At 57.0% G+C, this 17,056-nt stretch overlaps 1 protein-coding gene across 1 annotated transcript in view; it reads left to right on the top strand.

The window, feature by feature from the left end:
- The window catches only part of C3 (complement C3), a 44,714-nt gene that overhangs the window by 2,141 nt on the left and 25,517 nt on the right, over positions 1–17,056 (top strand). The window contains exons 3-17 of the mRNA XM_034946877.3: positions 144–309; positions 392–462; positions 4,107–4,201; positions 4,307–4,389; positions 4,473–4,563; positions 5,956–6,058; positions 6,150–6,276; positions 6,842–6,957; positions 7,059–7,208; positions 8,269–8,478; positions 8,620–8,826; positions 9,715–9,873; positions 11,627–11,756; positions 12,019–12,090; positions 12,281–12,478. Of these exons, the coding sequence (XP_034802768.1) occupies positions 144–309; positions 392–462; positions 4,107–4,201; positions 4,307–4,389; positions 4,473–4,563; positions 5,956–6,058; positions 6,150–6,276; positions 6,842–6,957; positions 7,059–7,208; positions 8,269–8,478; positions 8,620–8,826; positions 9,715–9,873; positions 11,627–11,756; positions 12,019–12,090; positions 12,281–12,478 (1,978 nt within the window). The remainder of the gene's footprint in view (positions 1–143; positions 310–391; positions 463–4,106; positions 4,202–4,306; positions 4,390–4,472; positions 4,564–5,955; positions 6,059–6,149; positions 6,277–6,841; positions 6,958–7,058; positions 7,209–8,268; positions 8,479–8,619; positions 8,827–9,714; positions 9,874–11,626; positions 11,757–12,018; positions 12,091–12,280; positions 12,479–17,056) is intronic.

Below are 17,056 nucleotides of genomic sequence, written 5' to 3'. Positions count from 1 at the left end.
ATGCCCCTCCCTCCCCAAAACGGCCACCTCGGGAGACCAAGAATAATGGGCAGGCAAGGAGGGACCCAGCCCAAGATCCGGAAGCTGGACCGTGGGCATGGGGCCTTGGAACAGACCCCTGACGATGCCCTGCCCACGCCTAGATCCCAGCCAACAGGGAGTTCAAGTCAGAAAAGGGGCGCAACAAGTTCGTGACCGTGCAGGCCACCTTCGGGGCCCAAGTGGTGGAGAAGGTGGTGCTGGTCAGCCTTCAGAGTGGGTACCTCTTCATCCAGACAGACAAGACCATCTACACCCCTGGCTCCACAGGTGAGGCTGGGGGCGGCTGGAGAGGGCGGGGCACCGGCGTGGGCGGGCTAGGGTCTCACGAGGCCTCCTTGTCTCTCCCCAGTTCTCTATCGGATCTTCACCGTCAACCACAAGCTGCTACCCGTGGGCCGGACGGTCATGGTCAACATTGAGGTACCAGCCAGAGGGGGCCCCAGGGGCAGCAGGGGCACAGGCTTAGGAGAGGCAAAGAGATCGAGAGAGACAGAGAAAGACACACCGGAAGGGGTGCAGTGGCAGAGACACAGAGGCAAAGAGATATGCAGACACACACCCACACAACACACACACATACAGCACACAACGCGCACACACACAGCACACAACACACACACAGAGGCAAAGAGATATGCAGACACATGTGCACACACAATGCACACACACAATGCAACACACACAAACACACAACACACAGGACCACACAACACACACAACACAACACACAACACAATACACACAGCACAACGTGCATGACCACACCACACACAACACACACAACACAATACACAACATACACAACCACGCAATACACACAAAACACACACAACACAACATACATAACCACACCACACACAACACACAACCACACAACACAATCACACACCACACACAAACACACACAACACACAACACACCCAACACACAACACACGCACAACATACACAACCACACAACACACAACCACACAACATACACGACCACACAACACAGTGCACACAAACATAGCACACACAACACACAACCCAACACACAACCACACAATACACCATATGGCGCGCACACACACACACACACACACACACACACACACAGGCTGAGAGACAAGGTGGAGATCCAGGGAGACCCCAGGGAGCAGTGCAGGTGTCCGTGGATTCTGCTTTCAGTTAAACCCCTGATCACTTCACCTCCCTGAGCCTCAGTTACCTTATCTGAATATCGGGATCATGATGGATAATTGTATGTCATCTATTCTACCGACGGCAGCCAGAGGACGCCTGTGAGCACCTGAGTCAGGGCCCATCCCTGCTCTGCCTACAGCCCTCCATGGCTCCCACCTTCCTATGCGTCAAAGCCCAAGTCCTCCCTGCAGTCCACAAGGCCCTGCACACCTTGCCCTGTCCCTTCCCTGCCCTCCCCTCCTCCCTCTCTCCCCCTCGTTCACTCTTCTGGAGCCACACGGGCCTCCTCCCTGTTCCTCCAACACCCAGGTGCAGTCCTGCCTTGGGGCCTTGGCACGGGCTGTGCCCTCTTCTCAAGAAAACCCTCTTCTTCCAAATATCCACACAGCTCGTCCTCTCTCCTCCTTTAAGTCTTTGCTCAAATGTCACCAATGTCTCAATTTTACAATGAGGTCTCTCTGAGTAACCTATAAAGTCGCAAATACCCACCCTGAGCGTCCCCCCTCCCCCCTACACACACTCCTCCTTCCTGCCATGTCCTGCAAATGAGATTTATTCATTTGATAATTGCTTCTCCCCTCGCCTCGCCCCCTATTGAACCTAAATCCCTCCAGGAAGGAATTGTTATGTTTGTTGAGGGTTTTATCACCTGAACTCAGCACAATGCTGGTATATAGTTGGGTTTAATAAAAAACTTACTGGAAGAAGCGAGAAGGATGGGAGGAGAGAAGGGGAAGGAGGGTGTTCTCATAGAATTATCATGAGGATGTGTTGAAATCATACAAGGCTAGGTGCAGTGGCTCACACTTGTAATCCCAGCTGTTTGGGAGGCCAAGGCGGGAGGATCACTTGAGCCCAAGAGTCTGAGACCAGCCTGGGCAACACAGCCAGACCCTGTCTCTACAAAAAAGAAAAGTTAAAAACAAACAAAAAAACAGCTGTGTGTGGTGGTGCTTGCTTGTGGTTGCAGCTACCCCAGGAGGCTGAGGCAGGAGGATCAGTTGAGCCCAGGAATTCTAGGCTGCAGTGAGCCATGATCGCACCACTGCACTCCAGCCTGGGTGGCAGAGTGAGACCCTGTCTCAAAAAATAATTGGGGCAAATGCAATGGCTCAAGCCTGTAATTCCAACACTTCGGGAGGCAGAGGTGGGAAGACTGCTCGAGGCCAAGAGTTCAAGACCAGCCTGGGAAAGCTAGGGAGACTGCATCTCTACAAAAAAATGTAAAAATTATCTAGATTTAGGGATTGATGTGGTCTGTGGGGAACAGAGACCACACATCTCTTGTAAAGGCACAACAGTTGCCCAGCTCCAATTAGATGTCTCCTGCTAACCAGAGTACACTATCCACAGAAATTTCCTTGTTTCCAACAGAAGCTAGAAAAACAGATTTTTGGCCAGGTGCAGTGGCTCACTCCTGTAATCCCAGCACTTTGGGAGGTGGAGGCGGGCAGATCACGAGGTCAGGAGATCGAGACCATCCTGGCTAACACGGTGAAACCCCGTGTCTACTAAAAGTACAAAAAAATTAGCTGGGCATGGTGGTGGGCACCTGTAATCCCAGCTACTCGAGAGGCTGAGGCAGGAGAATGGTGTGAACCCGGGAGGCGGAGCTTGCAGTGAGCCGAGATCTCGCCATTGCACTCCAGCCTGGGCGACAGAGCAAGACTCCGTCTCAAAAAAAAAAACAAAAAACAAACAAACAAAAAACAGATTTTTATGTGTTTTAATTCCTAAAGCCAGCTCACGGCCTTCAGATATGCCACTTGCCTGATCCCTGTTACCTCTGTACAATTTCTTTTAAACTTATTTATTCATTCATTCATTCATTCATTCATTATTATTATTTTTGAAACAGGGTCTCATTCTGTTGCCCAGGCTAGAGTGCAGTGGCACAATCACAGCTCACTGCAGCATTGACCTCCTGGGCCCAAGCTGTCCTCCTGTCTCAGCCTCCTGGGTAGCTGGGACCACAGACATGCGCCACCACATCCAGCTAATTTTAAAAATTTTTTGTAGAGATGGAGTCTCCCTACATTTCCCAGGCTGGTCTTGAACCCTTGACCTTGAGCAATCTTCCCACCTCTGCCTCTCAAAGTGCTGGGATTACAGGCTTGAGCCATTGCGCTCGCCCTAATAAATTATTTTTTGAGATGGGGTCTCGCTCTTTCACCCAGGCTGGAGTGCAGTGGTGCAATGATGTCTCATGATGTTTAAATGTTGGCAGCAAATGAAATGACACTACTAGTTATTAGTATTCAGAGAGACGCTGAAAAAATGAGCCCCTACTCATACAAACTATGTCCCAAGCCAACACAGTAGGTGCCATTATAATCTCCTGTTTCTAGATTTGCACATTGAGCACAGAGAGGTTAGGTAACTTGCCCAGGGTCACACAGCTTGTAAGTGGCACAGTAGAGATTCAAAGCTAAGGTTGACTGACTCCGGTCCTTGTTCTTTTTTTTGAGACAGACTCTCACTCTGTCTCCCAGGCTGGAGTGCAGTGGAGTGATCTTGGCTCACTGCAATCTCCGCCTCCTGGGTTCAAGCGATTCTCCTGCCTCAGCCTCCTGAGTAGCTGGGATTACAGGTGCCTACCACCATGCCTGGCTACTTTTTGTATTTTTAGTAGAGACAGGGTTTCATCATGTTGGCCAGGCTGGTCTTGAACTCCTAACCTCAGGTGATCCGCCCGCCTCAGCCTCCCAGAGTGCTGGGATGACAGGCGTGAGCCGCTGTGCCCACCTGGGTCCCTGTTCTTAACCACAGTAGACACTGTGCACACAGAATGTCCAGACACAGGTCAGGGAGAGCTGAGAGGCTAAGCCCAGCCTCTGAAGAGCCACTTTATCCTGTATCCTTCCCTCCTGCCTCCCACAGAACCCGGAAGGCATCCCGGTCAAGCAGGACTCCTTGTCTTCTCAGAACCAGTTTGGCATCTTGCCCTTGTCTTGGGACATTCCGGAACTCGTCAAGTATGTCGGGTTCTTGAGGAGGGGGCTCAGGGCTCCCCTATCCCTGAGGAGAGGGAGCAGGGGGGCTCTGAGGCCTGAGAGACCACTCATCCGCCCTCCTCACAGCATGGGCCAGTGGAAGATCCAAGCCTACTATGAAAACTCACCACAGGAGGTCTTCTCCGCTGAGTTTGAGGTGAAGGAGTACGGTAAGAGGAGGAGGGGCTGGGGGGAGGCAGTGCCCAGAACGCCTGGCCCAGCGCCGGCCCCACCAACGCCGTCTCTCCCCCAGTGCTGCCCAGTTTCGAGGTCATAGTGGAGCCTACAGAGAAATTCTACTACATCTATAACGAGAAGGGCCTGGAGGTCACCATCACCGCCAGGTGAGGGACTGGGGGTGGGGCCAGGTAAGAGCCAGGTAAGGGACCAGGTGAAGACCAGGTGGGGGACTGGGGGGTGGGACCAGGTGGGAGGCTGCAGGTGGGGTAAGGTGAGGGGCTGGGGGTGGAGTCAGGTGGGAGGCTGGAGATGGGACCAGGTGGGGGGCTGGGGGTGGAGTCAGGTGGGAGGCTGGGGGTGGGACCAGGTGGGGGGCTGGGGGTGGAGTCAGGTGGGAGGCTGGGGGTGGGACCAGGTGGGGGGCTGGGGGTGGAGTCAGGTGGGAGGCTGGGGGTGGGACCAGGTGGGGGGCTGGGGGTGGAGTCAGGTGGGGGGCTGGGGGTGGGACCAGGTGGGGGGCTGGGGGTGGGACCAGGTGGGGGGCTGGGGGTGGAGTCAGGTGGGGGGCTGGGGGTAGGGCCAGGTGAGGGGCTGGGGGTGGGACCAGGTGGGGGGCTGGGGGGTGGAGTCAGGTGGGGGCTGGGAGTGGGGAAGGTGGGGGGCTGGGGGTGGGGCCAGGTGAGGGGCTGGGGGTGGGACCAGGTGGGGGGCTGGGGGGTGGAGTCAGGTGGGGGCTGGGAGTGGGGAAGGTGGGGGGCTGGGGGTGGGGCCAGGTGAGGGGCTGGGGGTGGGACCAGGTGGGGGGCTGGGGGGTGGAGTCAGGTGGGGGCTGGGAGTGGGGAAGGTGGGGGGCTGGGGGTGGGGCCAGGTGAGGGGCTGGGGGTGGGACCAGGTGGGGGGCTGGGGGGTGGAGTCAGGTGGGGGCTGGGAGTGGGGAAGGTGGGGGGCTGGGGGTGGGACCAGGTGGGGGGCTGGGGGTGGGACCAGGTGGGAGGCTGGAGGTGGGGCCAGGTGGGGGGCTGGGGGTGGGACCAGGTGAGGGGCTGGGAGTGGGGAAGGTGGGGGGCTGGGGGTGGGGCCAGGTGAGGGGCTGGGGGTGGGACCAGGTGGGGGGCTGGGGGTGGGACCAGGTGGGGGGCTGGGGGTGGGACCAGGTGGGGGGCTGGGGGTGGAGTCAGGTGGGAGGCTGGGGGTGGGGCCAGGTGAGGGGCTGGGGGTGGGACCAGGTGGGGGGCTGGAGGTGGGGCCAGGTGGGGGGCTGGAGGTGGGGCCAGGTGGGGGGCTGGGGGTGGGACCAGGTGGGGGGCTGGGGGGTGGAGTCAGGTGGGGGCTGGGAGTGGGGAAGGTGGGGGGCTGGGGGTGGGACCAGGTGAGGGGCTGGGGGTGGGGCCAGGTGAGGGGCTGGAGGTGGGGCCAGGTGGGGGGCTGGGGGTGGGGCCAGGTGAGAGGCCAGCAGTGGGTTGGGGGCTCCAGTCTTCAGCACGGGCAGGAGAAGCTGGGGGAGACCCCATTCTCCAGGAGGGATGGACCTGAAGCCCTCCCTGTCTGTCCCGTAGGTTCCTCTATGGGAAGAAAGTGGAGGGAACTGCCTTTGTCATCTTCGGGATCCAGGATGGGGAACAGAGGATTTCCCTGCCTGAATCCCTCAAGCGCATTCTGGTACCACAGACAGAGGCCGCTTTGATCCCTGCCCCTGTCCCCGCCTCCTCTGAGCCCGCTCCCCTCTCTGAGCCCTCCTCTCCCTTCTCAGATTGAGGATGGCTCAGGGGAGGTTGTGCTGAGCCGGAAGGTACTGCTGGAAGGGGTGCAGAACCCCCGAGCGGAAGACCTGGTGGGGAAGTCTTTGTACGTGTCTGTCACCGTCATCTTGCACTCAGGTGAGGCCCAGTCTGAAGGCCAGGCTCAGGACCACCAAGTGGGCCGGTCTGAGAGGGGAGACCAGGTCAAAAGAGAAAGCCTAGTCTAAGGAGGGAGGTTCAGAGTGAAAGTGGGGTCCAGTCTGATGGGGTAGGCCCAGTCTGAGAGGGGAGGCCGAGTATGAAGATGGAGTCCAGTCTGATGGGGGAGGCAGGGCCAGTATAAAGGTGGGGTCCGGGCTGATGGGGGCACAGGCCCAGTATGAAGTCTGTGTCCAGTCTGATGAGGGAGGCAGGGCCAGTATAAAGATGGGTCCAGTCTGATGGGGGAGGCAGGGCCAGTATAAAGGTGGGGTCTGGGCTGATGGGGGTCACAGGCCCAGTATGAAGCCTGTGCCCAGTCTGATGGAGGAGGCAAGGCCAGTATAAAGGTGGAGTCCAGTCTGATGGGGGGCACAGGCCCAGTATGAAAGTGGACTCTACTCTGAGGGAGGAGGCCTAGTCTGAAGTTGGGGTCCATTCTGAGGGAGGAGGTCTAATCCCGAGGGGTGGCCCAGGAGCCTACACTCACAGCTGGTCCCCTCAGGCAGTGACATGGTGCAGGCAGAGCGCAGCGGGATCCCCATCGTGACCTCTCCCTACCAGATCCACTTCACCAAGACACCCAAGTACTTCAAACCAGGAATGCCCTTTGACCTCATGGTGAGACCCAGGGCGGGAAGGGGTCCCACTCCTCCCTTTGGGGACACTGGCCACACCCCTGAGCCTGCCTGAACTTCCCCCACCTGCACCCCACATCACAGGTGTTCGTGACGAACCCCGATGGCTCTCCAGCCTACCGAGTCCCTGTGGCAGTCCAGGGCGAGGACACTGTGCAATCTCTAACCCAGGGAGACGGCGTGGCCAAACTCAGCATCAACACACACCCCAGCCAGAAGCCCTTGAGCATCACGGTGCGTCTGGGCCCAGCCTCAGAACCCCATCACTGGGAAGACGGTACAGGGGTTCTGGTGTTTGCACAGTGGGGTCCTGCCATTTGCGTAGAGATATTCTCATCTGCATAGAGGGGTTCTCTCCTGCGCAGTGGGGTCCTGCCATTTGCATAAAGATATTCTCATCTGCATAGAGGGGTTCTCTCCTGCGCAGTGGGGTCCTGCCATTTGCATAGACATTCTCATTTGCCTAGAGGGGTTCTGTCCTGCACAGTGGGGTCCTGCTATCTGCATGGAGGGGTCCACAGTTTGAGGAAACAGGAATCTTCCTCTTGCATGCCCTGCTCCTTCCACTTACATGGAGAGGCGCTCCATCCACGCACAGTCTTTCCACTCCCATGGGGGAAGGAGCCTGAATCTCACAAGGAGGGTTGTGTAGTGTTTGGGACAGGCCCATTGTTGTGAGGTGGTCTCAGTTCTCCTGGCTTCTGTGCACGTGGCTCTGTTGCCCCTCACTGGGAGGGAAGCAAGTCTCACGACAGCTGCGGAGGTTGCAGATGGCCTCCCAGTCCCTCTGCAGCTCCCAGGCTGCGCACCCCACTTACCCCTCCCTGTGCTCGCATGTGCGTGAATTTCCGGTGGCTGCCATGACAAATGGCCACAGCCTAGTGATCTAAAGCAACACACATTTATGGGTCTATAGTTTGAGAGGTCAGAAGTCCTGGCTCTGGGGGAAAGTTCGCTCCCTTGCTTTTTCCAGTGTCGCCAGGGCACCCTAAAGGCCTGGCTCATGGCCCCTTCCTCCACCTTTAAAGGCAGCAGCATAGCATCTTCCAGTGTCTCTCTTTCTCTCTGTCTGTCTCTCCTTTCTCCCCTGCCCCTGCTTAATAAAGACCCTTATGATTACATATTAGCTCCACCTACATAATCCAGGATAATGATTCCATCTCCAGATCCCTAACTTAATCCCATCTGCAAAGCCCCTTTTGTTAAGAAAGGCCACCAATTCCCAGGTCTCAGGGATTCGGGTGTGGGTATCCTTGGGCGGCGACCAAGCAGGCATCCCTCTTTCCCCACCCAGGTGCGCACGAAGAAGCAGGAGCTCTCGGAGGCAGAGCAGGCTACCAGCACCATGCAGGCTCTGCCCTACAGCACCGTGGGCAACTCCAACAATTACCTGCATCTCTCAGTGCCACGTACAGAGCTCAGACCCGGGGAGACCCTCAACGTCAACTTCCTCCTGCGAATGGACCGCGCCCACGAGGCCAAGATCCGCTACTACACCTACCTGGTCCGTGGCCACCTGGAAACCTCAGCCCCCGCCTCCTCCTTGTTTCTTCCGCACCCCCGGGACTCCTTCCCCCATCCCGGATCCCTCCCTGTGTTCCCTCCCACTCACCCTCCCCAGCCTGATGCCAGCCTGTCCCCCCAGATCATGAACAAGGGCAGGCTGTTGAAGGCGGGACGCCAGGTGCGAGAGCCCGGCCAGGACCTGGTGGTGCTGCCCCTGTCCATCACCACCGACTTCATCCCTTCCTTCCGCCTGGTGGCGTACTACACGCTGATCGGCGCCAGCGGCCAGAGGGAGGTGGTGGCCGACTCCGTGTGGGTGGACGTCAAGGACTCCTGCGTGGGCTCGGTAAGTGTGCCCTGGGCTCGCTCGCCCCCTCTCCCTCTCCCTATTCCTCTCTCTCTCTCCCTGTCTCCTCTTTCTCTCTCTCTCCCTTTCTCCTTTTCTCTCTCCTTTCTCTCTCTTCTCTTCCTCTCCCTTTCTCTCCTCCCTCTCTGTCTCTCAACTGTGTCTCTTTTTATATCTCTTTCCCTCTCTCTACATCTCTCTTTCCCTCTCTCTTTATTTCTCTTTCCTTCTCTCTCTCCCTCTCTCGATCTCTCTTTCTCTCCATCTCTCTCCTTTTCTCTCTCCCTGTCTCTTTCCCTTTCCCTCTCTCCCCTCTCTTTGTCTCCCTCTCTCTTTCCCTCTCTCTCCCTCTCTCTCTCCCTTTCTCTCTCTCCCTCTCTCTCCCTCTCTCTCCCTCTTTCTCTCTCTCCTTCTCTTTCCCTCTCTCTCTCCCTCTCTCTTTCCCTCTCTCTCCCTCTCCCTTTCTCTCTCTCCCTTTCTCTCTTTCTCTCCCTCTCTCTTTCCCTTTCCCTCTCTCCCCCCTCACTCTCCCTCTCTCTGTCTCTCTGTCTCTCTCCCTCTCTCCCTGTCTCTCCCTTTCTCTCTCTCTCCCTGTCTCTCCCTTTCTCTCTCTCTCCTGCCCTCTCTCCCTCTCTCCATTTCTCTCTCTCTCTCCCTCTCTCCCTGTCTCTCCCTTTCTCTCTCTCTCTCCCTGTCTCTCCCTTTCTCTCTCTCTCCTGCCCTCTCTCCCTCTCTCCATTTCTCTCTCTCTCCCTCTCTCTCCCCCTCCCCACCCCCACGGCTCCCCCCAGCCTTTCTGTCTTTCCACTCTAGCCCAGCACCCCCTCCATCCCAGGCACTCCTCTCTCCCAGGGCTGACTTCTTTCGGCGTCTCCACCCTCCCCACAGCTGGTGGTAAAAAGCGGCCAGTCAGAAGACAGGCAGCCTGTACCTGGGCAGCAGATGACCCTGAAGATAGAGGGTGACCACGGGGCCCGGGTGGTACTGGTGGCCGTGGACAAGGGCGTGTTCGTGCTGAATAAGAAGAACAAACTGACGCAGAGTAAGGTAAGGGCCAGTGACCCAAGGCTGCTGAGAAGAGGCGGAGGCACGGAGCTGGGGCTGGGGGAGGTGGGTGGGACTGGAGAGGGCAGTGCAGTGGGGGGCATGCGCTGAAAGCAGAGATCGGAGCAGACCAGACACAGGGATGGTTGAAGCTGAAGATGGGAATGAGGTTGGACATGGGTTCCAATTGGGGATGGTCCTGAGAATTGGACTTTTTTTTCTGTTTGTTTGTTTGTTTTTGAGACAGAGTCTCTCTCTGTCACCAGGCTGGAGTGCAGTGGCGCAATCTCGGCTCACTGCAACCTCTGCCTCCCAGGTTCAAGCGATTCTCCTGCCTCAGCTTCCCTAGTAGCTGGGACTACAGGCGCCCATCACCACACCCAGCTAATTTTTGTATTTTTAGCGAAGACAGGGGTTTCACCATGTTGGCCAGGATGGTCTCGATCTCTTGACCTTGTGATCCACCGGCCTCGACCTCCCAAAGTGTTGGGATTACAGGCGTGAGCCACTGCGCCTGGCTGAGAATTGGACACTTTCAACTGGGGCCCTGAGAGGCTGGTGGCAGCACACCCAGGGTCATTCAGTGGGGAAGGTTTCCGGAGTAGGGACGAAGATGGAGATGGGGTTGGCTTGGGATCAGGAGTGAGGATGGGAATGCAGATGGAATCAGAGGGGAAATGGAGATAAGATTTGGAATGGAGGCCAGGTGCGGTGGCTCACGTCTGGAATCCCAGCACTTTGGGAGGTCAAGGTGGGAGGATCACTTGAGGCCAGGAGTTCCAGACCAGCTTGGGCAACATGGCAAGACCCCATCTCTACAGAAAAAATTTTTAAATAGCCGGGCATGATGGCGCATGCCTGTAGTCCCGTCTGCTCAGGAGGCAGAGGTGCGAGGATTGCTTGAGCCCAGGAATTTGAGGCTGCAGTGAGCTATGCCTGCACCACTGCACTCCAGCCTGGGAGACAGTGGAAAATCCCAACTTAAAAAAAAAAAAAAAAAAAGAATGGAAAGAAAGGAGAAAAAAAAAGAAGAGAGAGAGAAACAGAGAGAAAGAGCAGGAAAGGAGATAAAGAGGAAGGGAGGGAGGGAGTGAAGAATGAAGGAAGGAAAGAAGGAAGGAAGGAAGGAGGGAAGGAAAGGGGGAGCAAAGGAAGGAGGAAAGGAGGAATGGAGGGAGGAAGGGAGGGAGAGGAAGGAAGGGAAAGAAAGAAGACAGAAAGAAGAGAAAAAGAAGGCCGGGCATGGTGGCTCACTCCTGTAATCCCAGCACTTTGGGAGGCCAAGACAGGCAAATCATTTCAGGTCAGGAGTTCGAGACCAGCCTGGCCAACATGGTGAAATCCCGTCTCTACTAAATATACAAAAATTAGCTGGGCATGGTGGCATGCACCTGTAGTCCCAGATACTCGGGAGGCTGAGGCAGGAGAATCGCCTGAACCTGGGAGTTGGAGGTTACAGTGAGCGGAGATCACACCACTGCACTCCAGCCTGGGTGACAGAGCAAGACTCCATCTCGAAAGAAAGAAAGAGAGAGAGAGAGAAAGAGAGAAAGAGAAAGAAAAAGGGAAGGAGAGAGAGAGAAGGAAGGAAGGAAGGAAGGAAAGAGAAAGAGAAAGGAAGGGCAGAAGCAGGAATGAGGGAGATGAGAGTGGGATGGGGTGGGGTCATTTGGGAAGAGATACACAGGTGCATATGTGGGGATCCCAATTGTCAGCCTGGCCTCCCTGCGTCCTGCCACCCCTATGCCCCCCGCAGATCTGGGACGTGGTGGAGAAGGCAGACATCGGCTGCACCCCGGGCAGTGGGAAGGATTACGCCGGTGTCTTCTCCGACGCAGGGCTGACCTTCACGAGCAGCAGTGGCCAGCAGACCGCCCAGAGGGCAGGTGAGGTCGCCACCAGGGGCCGGTGCAGGGACAGACAGCACCTCCACCTCCCAGATGCTGGGAGCAGAGCTCTGGAATCCGGGGGCCTGGGTTCAAGCTCCGCCTCCACCACCACCTAGTAAATCCCTCCCCTCTGAGCCTCAGTCTGCTCTTCCATCAAATGGGAGCAGGAACACCCCCACCTCACACGATCATGAGGGGTGAACCGAGGACACCTAGTAGGTGCCTCATCCATCTTCTTCTCGGTCCGCCTGCCCCGCAGAACTTCAGTGCCCGCAGCCAGCCGCCCGCCGACGCCGTTCCGTGCTGCTCACGGAGAAGCGAATGGACAAAGGTGGGAGCCTTTCCTACCCACTCCTGCCCCCGAGCCCCACCCTAGGACACCCCAGCCCGGCCGTGCAGGAGCCAGAGAGGGAGGAGGGGAGGCCCTGGCGGCGGGGAAGTCCTCCCTGGGGTCCGTCCCGCGTCCCTCCTGCTGCCGGCCACCGGCTGAGGGTGCGGCCCGGGGGAACGTGCTCCCGCAGTCGGCAAGTACCCCAAGGAGCTGCGCAAGTGTTGCGAGGACGGCATGCGGGAGAACCCCATGAGGTTCTCGTGCCAGCGCCGGACCCGTTTCATCTCCCTGGGCGAGGCGTGCAAGAAGGTCTTCCTGGACTGCTGCAACTACATCACAGAGCTGCGGCGGCAGCACGCGCGGGCCGGCCACCTGGGCCTGGCCAGAAGTAGGTCCCACCGGGCGGGGACGGGGGGGGGCCGTCTGATGGGGGCGGAGACTCCTGTCTGAGGAGGGAGGATGCCCTGTCTGGGGGGGGTGGGGCTGGAGGAGGCCGCTGTCTGAGGGGGGAGGAGGCCCCTGTCTGAGGGGGGAGGAGGCCCCTGTCTGAGGGGGGAGGAGGCCTCTGTCTCAGGGGGGAGGAGGCCTCTGTCTGAGGAGGGAGGAGGCCGCTGTCTGAGGGGGGAGGAGGCCCCTGTCTCAGGGGGGAGGAGGCCTCTGTCTGAGGAGGGAGGAAACCTCTGTCTGAGGGGGGAGGAGGCCCCTGTCTGAGGAGAGAGGAGGTACCTGTCTGAGGGGGGAGGAGGCCGCTGTCTGAGGAGGGAGGAGGCCTCTGTCTGAGGAGAGAGGAGGTACCTGTCTGAGGGGGGAGGAGGTACCTGTCTGAGGGGGGAGGAGGCCTCTGTCTGAGGGGGAAGGAGGCCTCTGTCTGAGGGGGGAGGAAACCTCTGTCTGAGGGGGGAGGAGGCCTCTGTCTGAGGAGGGAGGAGGCCCCTGTCTCAGGGGGGAGGAGGCCTCTGTCTGAGGAGGGAGGAAACCTCTGTCTGAGGGGGGAGGAGGCCCCTGTCTGAGGAGAGAGGAGGTACCTGTCTGAGGGGGGAGGAGGCCCCTGTCTCAGGGGGGAGGAGGCCTCTGTCTGAGGGGGGAGGAGGCCCCTGTCTGAGGAGAGAGGAGGTACCTGTCTGAGGGGGGAGGAGGCCTCTGTCTGAGGGGGGAGGAGGCCTCTGTCTCAGGGGGGAGGAGGTACCTGTCTGAGGGGGGAGGAGGCCTCTGTCTGAGGAGAGAGGAGGTACCTGTCTGAGGGGGGAGGAAACCTCTGTCTGAGGGGGGAGGAGGCCTCTGTCTGAGGGGGAAGGAGGCCTCTGTCTGAGGGGGGAGGAAACCTCTGTCTGAGGGGGGAGGAGGCCCCTGTCTGAGGAGAGAGGAGGTACCTGTCTGAGGGGGGAGGAGGCCTCTGTCTGAGGGGGGAGGAGGCCTCTGTCTGAGGAGGGAGGAAACCTCTGTCTGAGGGGGGAGGAGGCCCCTGTCTGAGGAGAGAGGAGGTACCTGTCTGAGGGGGGAGGAGGCCTCTGTCTGAGGGGGGAGGAGGCCTCTGTCTGAGGGGGGAGGAAACCTCTGTCTGAGGGGGGAGGAGGCCCCTGTCTGAGGAGAGAGGAGGTACCTGTCTGAGGGGGGAGGAGGCCTCTGTCTGAGGGGGGAGGAGGCCTCTGTCTGAGGGGGGAGGAGGCCTCTGTCTGAGGGGGGAGGAGGCCCCTGTCTGAGGAGGGAGGAGGCCTCTGTCTGAGGAGAGAGGAGGTACCTGTCTGAGGGGGGAGGAGGCCTCTGTCTGAGGGGGGAGGAGGCCTCTGTCTGAGGGGGGAGGAGGCCTCTGTCTGAGGGGGGAGGAGGCCTCTGTCTGAGGGGGGAGGAGGCCTCTGTCTGAGGAGAGAGGAGGTACCTGTGAGGGGGGAGGAGGCCTCTGTCTGAGGAGAGAGGAGGTACCTGTGAGGGGGGAGGAGGCCTCTGTCTGAGGGGGGAGGATGCCCCTGCCTGAGGGGGTAGGAGGAGGCCTCTGTCTCGGGGGGAGGAGTCCCCTGTCTGAGGAGGGAGGAGGCCTCTGTCTGAGGAGGGAGGAGGTACCTGTGAGGGGGGAGGAGGCCTCTGTCTGAGGAGAGAGGAGGTACCTGTGAGGGGGGAGGAGGCCTCTGTCTGAGGAGAGAGGAGGTACCTGTGAGGGGGGAGGAGGCCTCTGTCTGAGGGGGGAGGATGCCCCTGCCTGAGGGGGTAGGAGGAGGCCTCTGTCTCGGGGGGAGGAGTCCCCTGTCTGAGGAGGGAGGAGGCCTCTGTCTGAGCGGGGAGGATGCCGCTGTCTGAGAGGGTAGGAAGAGGCCTCTGTCTGTTGGGAGAGGAGGCCCCTGTCTGAGGGTGATGCTGATGAGGTGATGCCCTGCCAGCGTGAGGTAGAGAAGACCCAGGTCTGAAGAGGGGAGGATCAAGTCAGAGAAGCGTAGATGCCCATCTGAGATGGAGGAGGCTCCCGTCCGAGGGGAGGGGACACTTCTGTCTGGAAGGGACAGAGGCCTTCAGATGAGGAGCCAGGAGGCCCAGGCCTGAGGGAGGAGAAGGGCCTAGTCTGATGGGGAGAAGGGCCCTTGCCTGAAGGCAGAGCAGTTTCCTGCCTGGGAAGGTCATCCCAGCCCCGCCCATCAGTCTGAATTGGACATCACCAGTGCCCAGGACATTGGAGGTCTGAGGGAAAAGTCTAGAAAGATGATGGGGCTGGTCACACACTAATTACCAATGGGAAAGCTAAGGTGAGTTCCAAGTTTGGCTTCACCAGAGAAAACTAATTTGTGTGGCCTTCCAGAAAGACCTGCCAAACTCGATGAGTGAACAGGCAGCCCTTCTTCATTCATTCATGCATTCAGTTTTTGAATAAGGTGAGACTTCAGATCTCATGTCAAATAAGTCTTAAGTGAAACAAAGAGAAATTTATCTTATAATAAGAGAAAATTGGCCGGGCATGGTGGCTCACACCGGCAATCCCAGCACTTTGGGAGGCCGAGATGGGTGGATCACTTGAGGTCAGGAGTTCAAGACCAGTCTGGCCAACATGGTGAAACCCCGTCTCTACTGAAAATGCAAAAATTAGCCTGGCGAGGTGGCAGACACCTGTAATCCCAGCTACTCAGGAGGCTGAGGTGGGAGAATCGCTTGAACCTGGTAGGTTTAGGTTGCAGTGAGCTGAGATTGTGCCACTGCACTCCAGCCTGGGCAACAGAGCAAGACTCCGTCTCAAAAACAAAACAAAACAAAAAAAGAAAGGAAAAAGAAAATTGGCCAGGCACGGTGGCTCACACCTGTAATGCCCACACTTTGGGAGGCCGAGACGGGTGGATTGCTTGAGTCCAGAAATTTGAGACCAGCCTGGGCAACATGGCAGAACCCCATATCTACAAAAATAAAATAAAATAATTAGCCGGGTGTGGTGGTGCACACCTGTAGTCCCAGCTACTCAGGAGGCTGAGGTGGGAGGATCGTTTGAACCCAGGAGATGGAGGCGTCAATGAGCCAAAATCACACCACTGCACTCCAGCCTGGGCAACAGAGCAAGACCCTGTCTCAAAAAAGAAAAAAAAAAGAAAGAGAGAGAAAAGAAAAGAAAAAGAAAAAGAAAATGAAAAGAAAAAATTCAAGCAAATTTAGAATGATCTCCTTCACAAAGAGGCGATAGTGTGAGGGCCACTGGGAAAATTAGACAAAAAGTCTGGTCTACTGAAATATGGTTTACATCCACATGGATGGTGGGTTTTATTTTTCCCCAGAATTGTGTAATTCCTTTAGCCCATTGGGGGTCAGAAAAAGAATGGCTAAATGTTACTATCCCAAGACACTCGGATTGATTATTCCAGAGTATGAGTAAATTCAGGTATCTCTTTTAGGAATTCCATCTACTTTGGGCTGGGCTTAGTGGCTCACACCTGTGATCCCAGCACTTTGGGAGGCTGAGGCAGCAGGATCGCTTGAGCTCTGGAGTTTGAGAGCAGTCTGGGCAACATAGTGAGACTTTGTACGGATGAAAACTTTTTTTTTTTTTTGAGATGGAATCTTGCTCTGTCACCCAGGCTGAAGTACAGTGGCACAACCTCGGCTCACTGCAACCTCCACCTCATGGGTTCAAGCGATTCTCCTGCCTCAGCCTCCTGAGTAGCTGAGATTATTATTATTTTTTTTTTTTTTGAGATGGAGTCTCCCTCTGTCACACAGGCTGCAGTACAGTGGTGCAATCTTGGCTCACTACAACCTCTGCCTCCCGTGTTCAAGTGATTCTCCTGCCTCAGCCTCCCAAGTAGCTGGGATTACAGGCACCTGCCACCACATCCAGCTAATTTTTGTATTTTTAGTAGAAAAGAGGTTTCACCATGTTGGCCAGGCTGGTGTCGAACTCCCAACCTTTGGGGATCCGCCCGCCTCAGCCTCCCAAAGTACTGGGGCTACAGGTGTGAGCCACTGTGCCTGGCTGAAAAATATTAAAATATATATATTTTTTAAGGGATTCCAGCTACTTTGTTGTTATGGAGATCCAGAACCCAATTAAAGCCTGTCTATCATGTTTGAGGAAAGTGCAGTTTGAGTCAAAGCCTAGTCCAGTCCAATTTCATTTACTTGCTGGTAGTGTCAAGCTGTTTTTGTTTATTTATATTTTTATTTAGAGGCAGGATCTCGCTCTTTTGCCCAGGCTGGAGTGCAGTGGTGCGATCACAGCTCACTGCAGCGTCAACCTCTTGGGCTCAAGGAGTCCTTCTGTCTCATCCTCGGCCTTCTGAGTAGCTAGGACTACAGGTGCATGCCAGCATGCCCAGCTAATTTTTAAATTATTATTTGTAGAGAGAGGGTCTCAGTGTGTTGCCCAGGCTGGTCTCAAACTCCTGGGCTCAAGCCATCCTCCCACCTTGGCCTCTCAGAGCGCTGGGATGATAGCACCACATCCAGCCTATCGAGATTTTTTTTGTGTTTTTTTGTTTGTTTTTTGTTTGTTTTTTGTTTG

Source organism: Pan paniscus, chromosome 20 (genome assembly GCF_029289425.2).
Source record: "Pan paniscus chromosome 20, NHGRI_mPanPan1-v2.0_pri, whole genome shotgun sequence".
NCBI lineage: Eukaryota > Metazoa > Chordata > Mammalia > Primates > Hominidae > Pan > Pan paniscus.
The sequence above is the reverse complement of the archived record's forward strand: the minus strand, read 5'-3'. Positions and strand labels throughout refer to the sequence as shown.